Raw genomic sequence first — 16,721 nt, forward strand, 5'->3', positions numbered from 1 at the left:
GCTTTTATAAGTGTATTATCTGTATTGTTCCTTTACTTTTTGTTGCACGTGTAGTGTAAGTCCTCTTTGTTTTTCAATTAAGCAACTCTTATTCTCCAAAGTGTAATTGGTCTTTATTCTTTCTGTAACAATGAATGACTTTATGTATATCAACATTCAAGTTAATCTGTCATTTGCGTAATCACTCTGAAGGTTTGTTAATATTGTCTTGAACGTCAGTTCAGGTTTGTAAATGAATACTCGGTAGTGATGGTTACAGTGGCTCACCAGATGGCTGATATATTTGATAGACAGGCAAACTATCTGTTTAGCCTGCTGCAAGTTTTTCAATATATTCAGCTCTTGAGCATTTATTGACACAGTTGAGCAATGAAATCCCATTATGAATGCCTGGCTAAGCTCCAAAACCTACTAATGGTTCAGTTCTGTGGGGGTTGTTTACAAAACTGAAGGGGACTTTGAGCTTTGCTTGATTGACTGTGATACAAGTTGCTGGGAGTATTATTCTTATTTCTTAAAACAGTACACGGTGACATAGTGGTTAGCACTGCTGCCTCACAGCGCCAGGGACCCGGGTTCAATTCCCGGCTTGGGTCACTGTCTGTGTGAAGTCTGCACGTTCTCCCTGTGTCTGCATGGGTTTCCTCCAGGTGCTCTGGTTCCTCCCACAGTCCAAAAGGCACGCTGGTTAATGCATTGGCCATGCTAAATTCTCCCTCAGTGTACCCGAACAGGCGCTGCAGTGTGGCGACTAGGGGATTTTCAGTCACTTCATTTGACTAATGTGAGATGATTTGTAACACTAATAAACAAACTTTAATGCTAAACAGGCTGCAGGTTATTCGAGGCTTGGTGATGCGCAATGAGATAGGATTAATCAATAACCTCATGATAAAGGAGGTCTAGGTGACAATAATCAGAACATGATAAAATACATGTTAAACAATTATTGGTCGACACTTAAGCTATATCTCTTGAATTAACCTAAGAGAAGCCATTATCTTAAAGTTAAGACAATGTGTATAATTAGCTAAAGACAATGGGCTAACTCATTCCATTATTGACAAATTATAAACCAATTTGTTATTTTCCAATAATTGACTAAGGTAGGTGATATAGGAAATTTCTAACAAATCAATACAGTATTTAGACGGTAGACATTTAGGCAATGACAAGATTACCAGCAAAGAGTTAAATGATTCTTAAAACAAGTTGTAAGCTAACAAGACAATAGGTTACACATATGTGAGAATTAAACAAGTAATTATGATTTAAAACATATATGCTGATATTTGAAATGTATTTGAAGTATTGTAAGAATTATTGTTCACTTCAGCCGAAGGCAAGTTACTGCAAGGTATGATGGTAAAGGCGAATAGTTCAGAACCAAAGTCCAGGGAACCCTGTAGTTAGCAAAATTCATTTCAGAAAGTTTCTTATGCAGGAACACACACTGCAACTTTATGAATAGGTATATTCGTTGTCCAGACTTAGGATGGAAACGTACCAGACGCGGGATCACATGTCTATCCAGTTTGGAAATGGGAACATTCACTTTGACCCTGTAGTGAGGGTAACCTGGCAATGGGGAAGTAATTTTAGCCAAGATGGAAGTTAGCGTCCGGATTTAATAGACAAATGAGATATCATTATGCTGGATGGTAAAATGCAATTGGCTAAGTGCATAACATAAATTATTATTGATATGTGTATACTGAAGGTTATTGATTTTAAGCTAATGCAAGGTGTGAATGATTGATAAGAAAACCTATAATTGATCTGTTTTGAATTGTAAATGTCAGATCTATTTGGAGAGGTCCAGCTGCTTTATCCAAGAGCTGACTCAACCCTCTGAGGATCTCCTCGCAGCTGCTGGTCAAATAAAGTAATATCTTTGATTCAGAAACACTGGCTTTGTGAGTCTTGTAATTGTCTGAGTTTTCCGGACAATACAGGTCACCTTGGGTGATCTTACTGAATGGGGCAGCAGACTCAACGGGCCAAGTGGTATACTCCTACACTTAATTCGTATGTATGTTCCTATGTAACATGCAGATGCACCAACCTGTGGAAGAGAATAAGGTGATTTCCGATGTAAAGAATTAATATCTAAAGTGGGATCTTTCCTTTCTTTTATTTCCTCTTCCCAAATGCTGACTGACTGATACGTCGTAACATTTCTGTGAATGTGTGTTTTCATTTTAATGTCCATTGGTCGGACTTTCACTAATTATCACCACTAGATCCACACCATAGCGACACAACTAAAGTGATCATAGAGTCATAGAGGTTTCCAGCATGGAAACAGGCCCTTCGGCCCAAACTGTCCATGCCGCCTCTTTTTCTTAAAGCCCTAAGCTAGTCCTAATTGCCTGCATTTGGCCCATATCCCTCTATACCCATCTTACCCATGTAACTGTCTAAATGCTTTTTAAAAGACAAAATTGTACCTGCCTCTACTACTACCTCTGGCAGCTTGTTCCAGACACTCACCATTCTCTGCGTGAAAAAATTGCCCCTCTGGAGCCTTTTGTATCTCTCCCCTCTCACCTTAAACCTATGCCCTCTAGTTTTAGACTCCCCTACCTTTGGGAAAATATATTAACTATCTACCTTATCTATGCCCCTCATTATTTTATAGACCTCTATAAGATCACCCAATGCCTTCTATGCTCCAGAGAAAAAAGTCCCAGTCTATCCAGCCTCTCCTTGTAACTCAATCCATCAAGTCCCGGTAGTTCCTAGTAAATCTTTTCTGAATTCTTTCTAGTTTAATAATATCTTTTCTATAATAGGGTGACCAGAACTGTACACAATATTCCAAAAAAGTGTGGCCTTACCAATGTCTTGTACAATTTCAACAAGAAGCTCCTGTATTCAATGTTCTGATCAATGAAAACAAGCATGGTGAATGCCTTCTTCACCACTCTGTCCACCTGTGACTCCACTTTCAAGGAGCTGTGAACATGTGCCCCTAGATCTATTTGCTCATTAACTCTCCCCAACGCCCTACCATTAACCAAGTAAGTCCTGCCCTGGTTCAATCTACCAAAATGCATCACCTCGCATTTATCTAAATTAAACTCCATCTGCCATTCGTCAGCCCACTGGCCTAATTGATCAAGATCCCGTTGCAGTCCGAGATAACCTTCTTCACTGTTCACTATCTTGGTGTCATCTGCAAACTTACTAACCATGCCTCCTATATTCTCATCCAAATCATTAATATAAATGACAAATAACAGTGGACCCAGCACTGATCCCTGAGGCACACCGCTGGTCACAGACCTCCAGTTTGAAAAACAACCCTCTACAACCACCCTCTGGCTTCTGTTGTCAAGCCAATTTTGTATCCATTTAGCTACCTCACCCTGGATCCTGTGAAATTTAACCTTATGCAACAACCTACCATGCGGTACCTTGTCAAAGGCCTTGCTAAAGTCATGTAGATAATATCAACTGCACTGCCCTCATCTACCTTCTTGGTTACCCCTTCAAAAAACTCAATCAAATTTGTGAGACATGACTTTCCACTCACAAAGCCATGCTGACTGTCCCTAATCAGTCCTTGCATCTCTAAATGCCTGTAGATCCTGTCTCTCAAAATACCTTCCAACAACTTACCCATTACAGATGTGAGGCTAACTGTCCTGTAGTTCCCAGGCTTTTCCCTGCAGCCTTTTTTAAACAAAGGCACAACATTTGCCACCCTCCAATCTTCAGGCACCTCACCTGTGGCATTCGATGATTCAGATATCTCTGCTAGGGGATCCGCAATTTCCTCCCTAGCCTCCCACAATGTCTTGCGATACACTTCATCAGGTCATTTATCTACCTTGATGCGCTTTAAGACTTCCAGCACCTCCTTCTCTGTAATATGTACACTTCTCAAGACATCACTATTTATTTCCCCAAGTTCCCTAACATTCATAAGAACATAAGAAACATAAGAACATAAGAAATAGGAGCAGGAGTAGGCCATCTAGCCCCTCGAGCCTGCCCCGCCATTCAATAAGATCATGGCTGATCTGAAGTGGATCAGTTCCACTTACCCGCCTGATCCCTATAACCCCTAATTCCCTTACCGATCAGGAATCCATCTATCCGTGATTTAAACATATTCAACGAGGTAGCCTCCACCACTTCAGTGGGCAGAGAATTCCAGAGATTCACCACCCTCTGAGAGAAGAAGTTCCTCCTCAACTCTGTCCTAAACTGACCCCCCTTTATTTTGAGGCTGTGCCCTCTAGTTCTAGTTTCCTTTCTAAGTGGAAAGAATCTCTCCACCTCTACCCTATCCAGCCCCTTCATTATCTTATAGGTCTCATTCATGCTTTTCTCAACAGTAAATACTGATGAGAAATATTCATTTAGGATCTCACCCAGCTTTTGTGGATCGGCACATAGATGACCTTGCTGATCCTTAAGAGGCCCTACTCTCTCTCCCTTGTTACTCTTTTGCCCTTTATGTACTCGTAGAAGCTCTTTGGATTCTCCTTTGCCTTATCTGCCAAAACAATCTCGTGCCCCCTTTTTGCCCTCCTAATTTCTCTCTCAACTCTACTCCTACACCCCTTATACTCTTCAAGGGATTCACTTGATCCCAGCTGCCTATGCATGTCATCTGCCTCCTTCTTCTTCTTGACCAGGGCCTCACTATTCTGAGTTACCCAAGGTTCCCTACTTCTGCCATCCTTGCCCTTCACTCTGAGGAATGTACTTACCCTGAACCCTGGTTAACACACTTTTGAAAGCCTCCCATTTACCAGACATCCCTTTGCCTTCCCACAGACTCCCCAATTAACTTTTGAAAGTTCCTGCCTGATAACATCAAAATTGGCCTTGCCCCAATTTAGAATTTTAACTTTTGGGCCAGACCTATCATTCTCCATAACTATCTTAAAACTAATAGAATTATGGTCACTGGTCCCAAACTGATCCGTCACTAACACTTCTGTCACCTGCCCTTCCTTATTTCCCAAGAGGAGATCAGGTTTTGTCCAGCTCTAGACGGGCCATCCACACACTGAATGAGAAATTCCTCCTGAATATACTCAACAAATTTCTCTCCACCTACTGATTCTTTCTGTTACATTCACCATTGTGTGAAGACAGAGATGACCAGCTGATAAAGAATATTTTGTTCATATACCAGTTCTATTTTCTTCTTTTGGCTGGAAGTGGATTACAAAACAGAATACAAAAAAATCTTCAAATAAATTAAACATCCCAAAAAATAACTAGTTAAATTAGTCACTTATTGCAAATAAATGGTGTGATACTTTTAATCCTTTTTTTTACAAAGAACACATAGACATGTACACTGCAAATCTCTTTTCTGGAAAATAATTTGGAAAAAAACAGCAACAAAGGCTTTGCTATCTGTTTGGGCTACTTGTCATTCAATGCGTTAAACTGACCATTCATGAAAAGACATGCACAAATTTAAGACATTTTATTTATTATATTCTTCTGATACAATGATGTCACTTCAGAGCGTTAAAATAAATAATGTGATTTTTTTTCTTTTTAAAAAGAAATGTTTCTGGTTTTCGGAGTTGAGGATTGGTGAAAGGCCTTAACCTAGAATTGCGTAAGCACGGGGGAAACGAGTAAATACTCAATATTTTTCACACGCCCTAGACAGAAGTTGCTGAGGTGAATTATCCGGGTCTCACTTATTGAATCCCATTTGCTAAGAAGCATGCACATTTGCTCTTGAGTTACTCAGGAATCAAACATTTACAGAGATTTACAGCACACACTGCATGGGCATGTTCAAAACATGAATGGTCACGGAGAATAGCTTCTGTACAAAATGAAACCTCGTGGTTTCCTGTTAACAGGTTTAGTATACAATATAGTACATACCCCACAAAACTAGCAGAAACAAACATACTAGTTGGTTTCTCGAGTTGTGTTTTTTTTTTAATTTCATAAAATATAATTTCTGAGGTAATAATTAACACAATCTTCTGTTTTTTGGTTATTTATTTGAAGATAAAGGGGACTCGTGTCTCATGTAACACGCCGGGGAGGGAGATATCAGAAACTTATCAAAAGCACATGTTCCTTTTTGGTCATCTTTTGATCTCACCGCACATCCAATGGAGAATTATTACCAAGCACCATCATTAGGTCATCAAGGACAATATCTTTGCTGTCACAAAACAGTTTGAAAAATTAAAATATTAAAGTTCACTTCTCAGATTAAACGCCTATCGCGTGGGTTTCAGTTCTTTTCCTTCTCTTCTGCAATCTGTTTCACATCCTAACAGCAGGGTACTCCAAACTCATGGTCCCTTCACGTTCTCTGGTGGCGGTGCCCGGTGAGCTTGTGTACAGGCGGAGGACTCGCAGTAACCAGGAAGTCCCGCACGACCGGGAGGACCAGGGATTCCAGGCTGCCCACTCTTTCCGGGTATGCCTCTTGGGCCATCACGGCCATCCCTGCCAAAGCTGTTCTTACCAGGCTCTCCTGTAACATAGGAAAACAATGATGCCTTCAATAGCCAGAGTACAAAAGATTACTGCTGTCTGTTTACCCAAATTACACTCTCGAATCCCACTTTGATTGGTTTCCTTTACATTGAATATGTTGCGGACTGAGTTAGATGGATTTTTCATCAGTAAGGGAGTTGAGGCTAATATTCCATTTGCTTTCCTAATTACTTGCTGTATCTGCATTGCTAACGTTTTGTGATTCATGTACAAGGACCCCCTGATCCCTCTGTACCATAGCAGTAACACACACAAGAATTAGGAGCAAGTGTAGGCCATTTGGCTCCTTCAGCCTGTTATACCAATCAAAATGCTCAGAGGGATGAATGGCCTGCTCCTGCTTCTAGCTTCTATATTTATTAATATCATGGCTTATCTGATTTTGTCCTCAGTTCCACTTTTCTGTCTGTTCCCTACTCTTCACTCCCTTAATCTACCCAACTAGTCTGGAATGTATTCAATGACCCAGCCTCCACTGCTCTCTGCAAAAGAGAAGTCCACAGGCTAATGACCCGCAGAGAGAAAACATTTATCCTTATCTTAGTTTGAATTAAGAGACTCCTTGGGTGGGATTTTCCAGCCACACTCGCCCCAAGACTGGAAAATCCCATCCGAGGTCAACGGACCTTTGCTTGTCCCCACCCCCACCATGATTCCCATGGCGGGTGGGACAGGAAAATTCCCCCCTCATTTTTAAACTGTATCCTTTGTGAAAGGAAATTCATGTTGAATCAATTTATTAAAGTTATTTGAGGATGTAATACACAATGTGGATAAAGGGGAACCCATAGATATACTTGGATTTCCAAAAGACATTTGATAAGATGCCACATGAAAGGTGACTATAAAAAGCATGAGCTCAGGGTGTAGGGGGTATTAGCTAGCAGAAAGCTGAGAGTAAGGGTAAATGGGTCTTTTTTTGGCCTGGGAAGCTGGGATCAATGTCAGGGCCAGAACTATTTACAATCTATATCAATGAATTGGATGAAGGTACCAAATATATGGTACCTAGATTTGCTGATGGCACCAAGATAAGTAGGACAGTAAATTGTGGACAGGAGGTAAAGTGTCCACAAAGATAGGTTAAGTGAGTGGACACATATTCAGCAGATGGGTTATGATCCAGGAAGATGGGAACTTGGTCACTTAGGCAGGAAGAATAGTAAAGCTGTACTAGTTAAATGGAGCAAGACTTCAGAACTCTCAGGTACTGAGGGATCTGGGATTCCTGGTAAAGGAAGTTAGGTTGCAGGTACAGATACAAAAGTCTGAGATCACGTACCAACTGACTCAAGAACAGCTTCTTCCCTACTGCCATCAGACTTTTGAATGGACCTACCTTATATCAAGTTGATCTTTCTCTACACCCCAGCTATGACTGTAACACTACATTCTGCACCCGCTCCTTTCCTTCTCCCCTATGTACTCTATAAACGGTATGCTTTGTCTGTAGAGCGTTCAAGAAACAATACTTTTCATTGTATCCCAATACGTGACAATAATAAATCAAATCAAATCAAATCAGTAAGTGATTAGGGAGACAAATGGAATGTGGTGTTTAATGCAAAGAGAATGGAATATAAAACTATGCAAGTTTTACTTAAGCTCTACAGGATCTTAGTGAGACCACATCTGTGTACAGTTTTGGTCTTCATATTTGAAAAAATATATAAATGCAATCGAAATGATTCAGAGAAAGTTTACTCAACTCATTCCTGGGATGAAGGGCTTATTTTATGAAGTAAGGTTGAGCAGGTTTGGCCTGTATTCAGTGGAGTCACAGCGAAAAGCTGTCCTCAGAACTTTCTAACCAAAGCGAAAACAGTAAAATGAAGCTAGCAGGGATATTCGCCTGGTTTGCCCATACCTGGTAGGCCTTGTTGTCCTGGCAACCCCCTGGGTCCTCTTCCTGGCAGGCCTCTATCGCCCTTCTCGCCTGATTCACCTGTACAAAAATCGATGTTAGATAAGAGAATGCAACAAGCAAGGTAGCCACCATTATGGACTAGCTGTATGAGCTTAAGAAAGGATTTGAAACCATACAGCAAACACATTTTGTTATTTCAGTTCTACATGCTGCAATAATAACATATGACAGAGTTATTCCCCATCTCCTTTCTTAAATGAAGAGAACTGGGCGGCACGGTAGCACAGTGGTTAGCACTGCTGCTTCACAGCTCCAGGGACCTGGATTCAATTCCCAGCTTGGGTCACTGTGTGGAGTTTGCACATTCTCCTCGTGTCTGCGTGGGTTTCCTCCGGGTGCTCCGGTTTCCTCCCACAGTCCAAAGGTGTGCAGGTTAGGTTGATTGGCCATGCTAAAATTGCCCCTTAGAGTCCTGAGATGTGTAGGTTAGAGGGATTAGTGGGTAAAATATGTAGGGATATGGGGGTAGGGCCTGGGTGGGATTGTGGTCGGTGCAGACTCGATGGGCCGAAGGGCCTCTTTCTGCACTGTAGGGTATCTATCTAGTTGGAGCAAGCTCGCCCATTTGAAAGAAGTACGATGTAGGGCAAGATTAAGTGGTTCGATGACACCAAGAATAGTTTAATAAGTCTATAGATTACGTTAGGAAGGAAAGTCAAAAAAGATTATAAAGAATTAAACAAGTTTCAGGTGCAGTATATAGCGCAAAGGGAGTGATAAAAGTGACTTACCTCAAGGCACCAGACATTGAGACATCCTTGGGGATGTCAATACTGCACCAGCTAATCCAAGATAGAGTACTTATTCTGACAGGTTCTTTAGGGTACAAAATCTTGTGTTTTTGGTATATCTTATGGAAATACATCGCCATCATATGTCAATCTTAAAGAAAGAGTTTTAAGTGTTGCGTTGTTTTGCTTGATCTTACCTTTCTGTCCTTTGTAGCCGATTATACCAGATGGGCCTTTCAGGCCAGTCAGACCACGAGGCCCTGGTTGTCCAGGGAAGCCATTGTCTCCAGCTGGGCCTGGGGGTCCAGATGGTCCAGGGCGCCCAGGCAAACCCATGATGCCAGATTCCGGTCGCCTGAGGCTGGCAGCTAAATGAGCCAAGTGTTCTGAAGGAGAATACAAATATGTAAGTTACTCAATGTGAACAAAACGCATAGGGCAGAAATTTACGCTCCCCAAGGCGTTGAAGGTGAGGGATGAGTTTGAAAATTGCACTGAAGGGATTCCCCACTGGGATCCTGCCTGCTGGGACCCAGACACGATTTGAGTGGGCAAGGCCTTGGGTGGGAAACCCATTCTTTCATCTATTAATTGTAGGCTGGCAGGAGTAGGTGCGAGTAGGGTGGGAAACAGAGAAGTAAACTTTTCTCCATCTCGGGCGTAGAAGGAGGAGGTGGTGGTATATCACTCTGAAGGCTCCTGGGGGCACCCTCCCCTCTGGGACCTTGAAGCTCCAAGTTTCCCTCCCACCAACATCACAATCACCTCCCAGGGCATCCCCTTCCCTGTCGGCCCCCGGGCATCCCGGGAGTTACCTTGAGACTAAATTCTAGGCAGTACCTCTTCTGACCACTGCAGCGCTGTGCCTGGATGGGTTGGAGAGCTGTCAGCCAATCAGATTGGCCAACAGCTCTCACCACCAGGACTTCCTTCCAAGGGTGGACAGGAGTCCCACCCACTGCCAATCAATGTTCAAGTGAGCGTTAAAGTGTTGGCGGTAACACGTTATGTGCCGACACTCAGGATGGCGAGTGCTTATCCTTAAAACTCCACCCATAATACCAACAAGGAACAATTAAATGTATATTGTATTTCTGGTGGATATTGCTTGACAGTATAGTCTACACTATTGTAATTGCATTGAATGTACAGCACAGAAATGGGCCATTCAGCCCAATTGGTCCATGCCAGTATTTATTTATTTACATGAGCCTCCTGCCATCACTCTTGATCAAACCCTATCAATATATCCTTCTATTCCTTTCTCCCTCAAGTGCCTGCCCAATCGCCCTTTAAGTATAGCTGTACCATCCATCTTAACTACTCTGGTTCTACATTCTGTTGGAATGAATGCATTTCATTCCCCTCATTGAACCACTTCAAAATCCTAATACCTTTGCTCTCAATAAAGTGAATCTTTTCTGATGATGAAACATTCTCATGGAAAGATAAGTTAACTGTGAAACGGTTTTACTGAGCTGTGATCTATTGAATTAGTTCCTCTATCTGATATCAGCAATCTAATTACACACAAGATCAAGCCATCAGATATTAGGTTCGCCTGTCGAGGTGTACTTCCATTTAGAGTGATATAAAATCAGCAATATAGGCTTGAGTATGGCAAGTTCAATTTCAAAATTTATGGATGACACTAAATTGGGGGAGGTGGGGTGTTGTTAATATAAGAGGAGACTCAACATTACAGGAGGCCATGAGATTGCAGAATGGGTGCATAACTTTACAAATTTACTTCAATATAGATGGTGGTGCATTCTGCTACGAAGAATAAAGAGGTCGCATATTCCTATGTCTAAATGTGATACAGAAACAGATGGTTCTGGAGTTATGGATTATGCAAATATGGATCCTAGACTTCCTAACCACAGACCGCAGTCAGTAAGGAGAGGCAACAACACCTCCTCCACAATCATCCTCAACACTGGTGCTCCACAAGGTTGTGTCCTCAGCCCTTCATTATACTCCTTATACACCTCTGACTGTGTGGCCAAATTCCCCTCCAACTCGATTTTCAAGTTTGCTGATGACACCACCATAGTGTCGAGACAGAGTACAGGAAAGAGATAGAGAATCTGGTGAACTGGTGCAACGACAATAATCTCTCCTTCAATGTCAACAAAACGAAGGAGATAATCATCGACTTCAGGAAGCGTAGTGGAGGGCATGTCCCTGTCTACATCAATGGGGACAAAGCAGAAATGATCGAGATCTTCAGGTTTTTAGATGTCCAGAGCACCAACACCTGTCCTGGTCCCCCCATGCTGACGCTATAGTTAAGAAAGCCCACCAACCCCTCTACTTTCTCAGGAGACAAAGGGTATTTGGCATGTCTGCTACAACTCTCACCAACTTCTACAGATGCACCATAGAAAGCATTCTTTCCAGTTGTATCACAGCTTGGTAAGGCTCCTGCTTTGTCCAAGACCACAATAAACTACAAAGGGTCATGAACAAAGCCAAGTCTATCACTCAAACTACCCTCCTACCCATTCACACTGTCTACACTTCCCGCTGCCTCAGAAAAGCAGCCAGCATAATCAAGGACCCCATGCATCCCGGATATTCTCTCTTCCACCTTCTTCCATCGGGAAAACGATACAAAAGTCTGAGGTCAAAAACAGCTTCTTCCCTGCTGCCATCAGACTTTTGAATGGACCTACCTCACACTAAGTTGATCTTTCTCTACACACTAGCTATGACTGTAACACTACATTCTGCACCCTCTCCTTTTCTTCTACCTATGTACTCTATGAACAGTATGATTTGTCTGTATAGCACGCAAGAAACAATACTTTGGAGGCCAAATGGAGGCCATTTGGCCCATCAAACCTGTACCAGCAACAATCCCACCCAGGTGCTATCCGCGTAACCCCACATATTTACCCTGCTAATCCCCCGGCACAAAGTGGCAATTTAGAATGGCCAATCCACCTAACCTGCACATCTTTTGGACTGTGGGAGGAAACTGGAGCACCAAGAGGGAACCCATTTTTAAAAGGATAGAATAGAAAATAAGGCCTGGGTGGGACTGTGGTTGGTGCAGACTCAATGGGCCGAATGGCCTCTTTCTGCACTGTAGGATTCTATGATTCTATGAAAAACAGATAAGTTACGTTAAATTTATACAGAACTATGATTAGAACACACTTGGGGCAATGTGAACAGTTCTGGTCTCCATGTTATAAACAGAATATAAAGCAGTGACAGAAAACCTAGGCTGGTGAGTGGGCCGCATGAGTGGCCCTCCTTCATCTCGATGGGCCGCAAGATTGAAATCGGGCTTGTTCACTAACCATGACCCCATGAACAAGATTAAATATATTTAATACACACCGAATATTTCATAATGAGTTATAGAAAATGCTTAATCACATATATTAATAGACGTATCATCAACTTCAAACAGTAAGAACAAAATAAATATTTACGCTTTGGACGCAGAGGGAATGCACGGCTCTCACAGTCAATGTTCTGAGCAAGCAGCACACACCTCACCTCACTTGCCCTTGCTTTAACGTGTATATCACTTCAGTCATACCGGTAGGAAAAAAATTGGGAGTGGACGACATTAGTAGAATATGGCAACTCTGCATGTCGACAATAGTCAACAAAATGTCTCATGGACCACACTCAAATGAGCCGCATGTGGCCCTCCCCAAGCTGAAGGTTGCCCACCACTGACCTAGAGACACTGGAGACTCTGCTAGGAAGGTCTACTGGAATGATAACAAAAATGAGAGGGTATACTTAATGGGAAAGATTGAACAGGCTGAAGCTCTTTACTCCAAAAACAGAGATCTCTGTGGGGTGCACTCTTCAAGATTTGATAGAGGAGTCGCCATTTGTATAAGAAAATCACTAATAACTCCAATTCAGAATTCAGAAAAAAGTCTGTTTTCCCAGAATGCGCAACCGGCTCCCAAAGAGAGTGGCTACGGCAAAACGAATGGACAAAAATAATGAATGCATTCAGGAGGAAGTTAGATAAGCATGAGGGAGAAAAGAACTGAAGGGTACACAGATAGAGTAAAATGAAGAGGTGTGAGAGGAGGCCTGTGCGGAGCCAGTCATGGATCCACACAAGCCTCCTCTCACACCTCTTCATTTTACTCTATCTGTATACCCTTCAGTTCTTTTCTCCCTCATGCTTATCTAACTTCCTCCTGAATGCATTCATTATTTGGCTGAATGGCCTGTTTTATCATAGAAACATAGAAATCATAGAAACCCTACAGTGCAGAAACAGGCCATTCGGCCCATCAAGTCTGCACCGACCACAATCCCACCCAGGTCCTTCTCCCATATCCCTACACATTTACCCGCTAATCCCTCTAGCCTACGTATCTCAAGACACTAAGGGGCAATTTTAGCATGGCCAATCAACCTAACCCGCACATCTTTGGACTGTGGGAGGAAACCGGAGTACCCGGAGAAAACCCACGCAGACACGAGGAGAATGTGCAAACTCCACACAGACAGTGACTAAGCCGAGAATCGAACCCAGGTCCCTGGAGCTGTGAAGCAGCAGTGCTAACCACTGTGCTATCGTGCCGCCCATTTTGTGCTGTAAATATTTGGTAATGCAAATCACTGACATCAGAACAGATTTTCTGGCCTAAATCACATTTGTGGGACTTTTCTGGGTGATTACCAGGATTCCCTATGATACAACAGTGACTACACTGAAGTATATGTGATGACAATGACATTCAAGGGTACTTCAATTATAGAGTGCAAATGTGCAGGTTAGGTTGATTGGCCATGATAAATTGTCTCTTAGTGTCAGGGGGATTGGCAGGGTAAATACTTGGAGTTTTGGGGATAGGACCTGGGTGGGATTGTTGTCAATGCAGGCTTGATGGGCTGAAAGGCCTCCTTCTGCAATGCAGGGATTCTATTCTATTCTATTCTATTCTAATTGTACTGGGGAATCAACAGTCCAGTCAAAGATTCCCCTTTTTTTTGTTTCCTTGGTTAAGCCCAATACAAACTCGCTTCCCCCCCACAGGGCCACCTGTCATTTGTTCCTCATTTTTGCTTTCCCTGAGCACCTGGGGCAGGATTCTTCATTCTTGTCCATACCCACCCTGATGCCAGCGGTAATGGACAATTTGGCGTTCCAGCCAAAACTCTATTCACCACAGTGGTACTGGAGATTCCCAGCTGCAGACAAGGTCGGAGGTTTGGGGCACTGACATTTGTTCTCCTATTAACACCTCTTAACACGTGAAGGTAAAGGGTGGGACCAAAAATTCCAGAGAATCCTGGAACCCAGGAAATTACAAGATTGGCTGAGGAAGAACAGGAAGGCTTGTGAAAGATATGGGGGGCTGAAAACAGTGAATGCCCTTGGGTGTATAGAATGTGCAGGGGATAATTGGGTGGCTCGGTGGCACAGTGGTTAGCCTCACAGTGGCAGGGACCCAGGTTCAATTCCTGGCTTGTGTCACTGTCTGTGCGGAGTTTCCCTGTGTCTGCGTGGATTTCCTCCGGATGCTCCAGTTTCCTCCCACAGTCCAAAAATGTGTGAGTTAAGTGGATTGGCCATGCTAAATTTCCCCTCAGTGTCAGGGGGACTAGCTAGGGTAAATGGATGGGGTTATGGGATTATGGCGATAGGGCCTGGGTGGGATTGTGGTCAGTGCAGACTCGATGGGCCCAATGGCCTCCTTCTGCACTGTAGGATTCTATAATTATAAAAAGAAATTAGGAGAGTGAAGAAGGGGGCATGAAAAACACTGGCGGACAAAACAAGTATATTATTAAGGGCAAGAGTGAAACCAGAGAAAGAGTAGGGCCCATTAGGGACCAAAGTGGCAATGTGTGTGTGAAGCTGGAAGACATAGGTAAGATATTAAATGCGTATTTTGCATTTGTGTTCACTGTGGAGAAGGACAATGACAATGCAGGGAGGGGGGCTGTGATATAATGGAACAGATTAGCATTGCGAGGAAGGAGATATTAGCGATTGTAGTGGGATCAAAAGTGGATAAATCCCCAGGCTCAGTTGAGACATGTCGGAGGATGCTGTGTGAGGCAAGAGAGGAGATTGCAAGTGCTCGGACATTAATTTTCAAAATCTCTCTGGCCACAGGAGAGGTCATGATGTGGATTGTGTCTTTATATGCCCTGTTTGTGAACAGAATTCCCACTCACCTGAAGAAGGGGCTTAAGGCTCCGAAAGCTTGTGGCTTTTGCTACCAAATAAACCTGTTGGACTTTAACCTGGTGTTGCTAAACTTCTTACTGTGTTTACACAGGAGAGGTGCCAGAGGACTGGAGTAGTGCAATAATGTGGTATCATTATTCAAGAAGGAAAGTAGGGAAAACCAGGCAATTACAGGCCAGTGATTTTAACATCAGCGGTAAGGATAGTATTAGAAAAAATTCTGAGAAACCCCATATTTAATCTCCACTTGAAGAGGCAAAGATTAATATCGGATAGTCAGAGTGGATTTGTCAGGGGAGATCATAGAACCATAGAAAATTACAGCTCAGAAACAGGCCTTTTGGCCCTTCTTGTCTGTGCCGAACCATTTTATGCCTAGTCCCACTGACCTGCACTTGGACCATATCCCTCCACACCCCTCTCATCCATGAACCCGTCCAAGTTTTTCTTAAATGTTAAAAGTGACCCCGCATTTACCACTTTATCCGGCAGCTCATTCCACACTCCCACCACTCTCTGCGTGAAGAAACCCCCCCCTAATATTTCCTTTAAACTTTTCTCCTTTCACCCTTAACCCATGCCCTCTGGTTTTTTTCTCCCCTAGCCTCAGCGGAAAAAGCCTGCTTGCATTCATTCTATCTATACCCATCAAAATCTTATACACCTCTATCAAATCTCCCCTCAATCTTCTACGCTCCAGGGAATAAAGTCCCAACCTATTCAATCTCTCTCTGTCACTCAGCTTCTCAAGTCCCGGCAACATCCTTGTGAACCTTCTCTGCACTCTTTCAATCTTATTTACATCCTTCCTGTAACTAGGTGACCAAAACTGTACACAATACTCCAAATTCGGCCTCACCAATGCCTTATATAACCTTACCATAACACTCCAACTTTTATACTCGATACTCCGATTTATAAAGGCCAATGTACCAAAGGCACTCTTTACGACCCTATCCACCTGTGACGTCACTTTTAGGGAATTCTGTACCTGTATTCCCAGATCCCTCTGTTCAACTGCACTCTTCATGTCTAACAATTTTGATTGAATGTTTCAAGGAGGTGACTAGGTGTGTCGATAAGGGTAGTGCAGTCAGTGTAGTCTACATGGACTTTGGTCAGGCCTTTGACAAGGTCCCACATGGGGGACTGATCAAGAAGGTAAGAGCCCATGGGATCCAGGGCAATTTGGATTCCTAATTGCGCTTGAAAAGGTGATGGTGGGCCACCTTCTTGAACTGTTGCTTTTGACTTGTTTATAGCAGTTGAGTAGTGATTGCATAGCTTACTAGCTCATTTCAGAGGGCAGCTAAGAGTCACCCACATTGCTGCAGCTCTGGAGTCACATGTAGGCCAGACCAGGTAAGGATGGCAG

At 42.9% G+C, this 16,721-nt stretch overlaps 1 protein-coding gene across 1 annotated transcript in view; it reads right to left on the reverse strand.

Moving 5' to 3' along the window:
• Positions 1-5,238: 5,238 nt before the first annotated feature.
• The window catches only part of col9a1b (collagen, type IX, alpha 1b), a 195,962-nt gene continuing 184,479 nt past the window's right edge, over positions 5,239-16,721 (reverse strand). The window contains exons 34-36 of the mRNA XM_078213596.1: positions 9,357-9,545; positions 8,369-8,446; positions 5,239-6,478 (exon numbers count right to left, since the gene is read on the reverse strand). Coding sequence (XP_078069722.1) covers positions 6,294-6,478; positions 8,369-8,446; positions 9,357-9,545 — 452 coding nt within the window. The 3' untranslated portion in view covers positions 5,239-6,293. The remainder of the gene's footprint in view (positions 6,479-8,368; positions 8,447-9,356; positions 9,546-16,721) is intronic.

Source organism: Mustelus asterias, chromosome 5 (assembly GCF_964213995.1).
Source record: "Mustelus asterias chromosome 5, sMusAst1.hap1.1, whole genome shotgun sequence".
Lineage (NCBI taxonomy): Eukaryota > Metazoa > Chordata > Chondrichthyes > Carcharhiniformes > Triakidae > Mustelus > Mustelus asterias.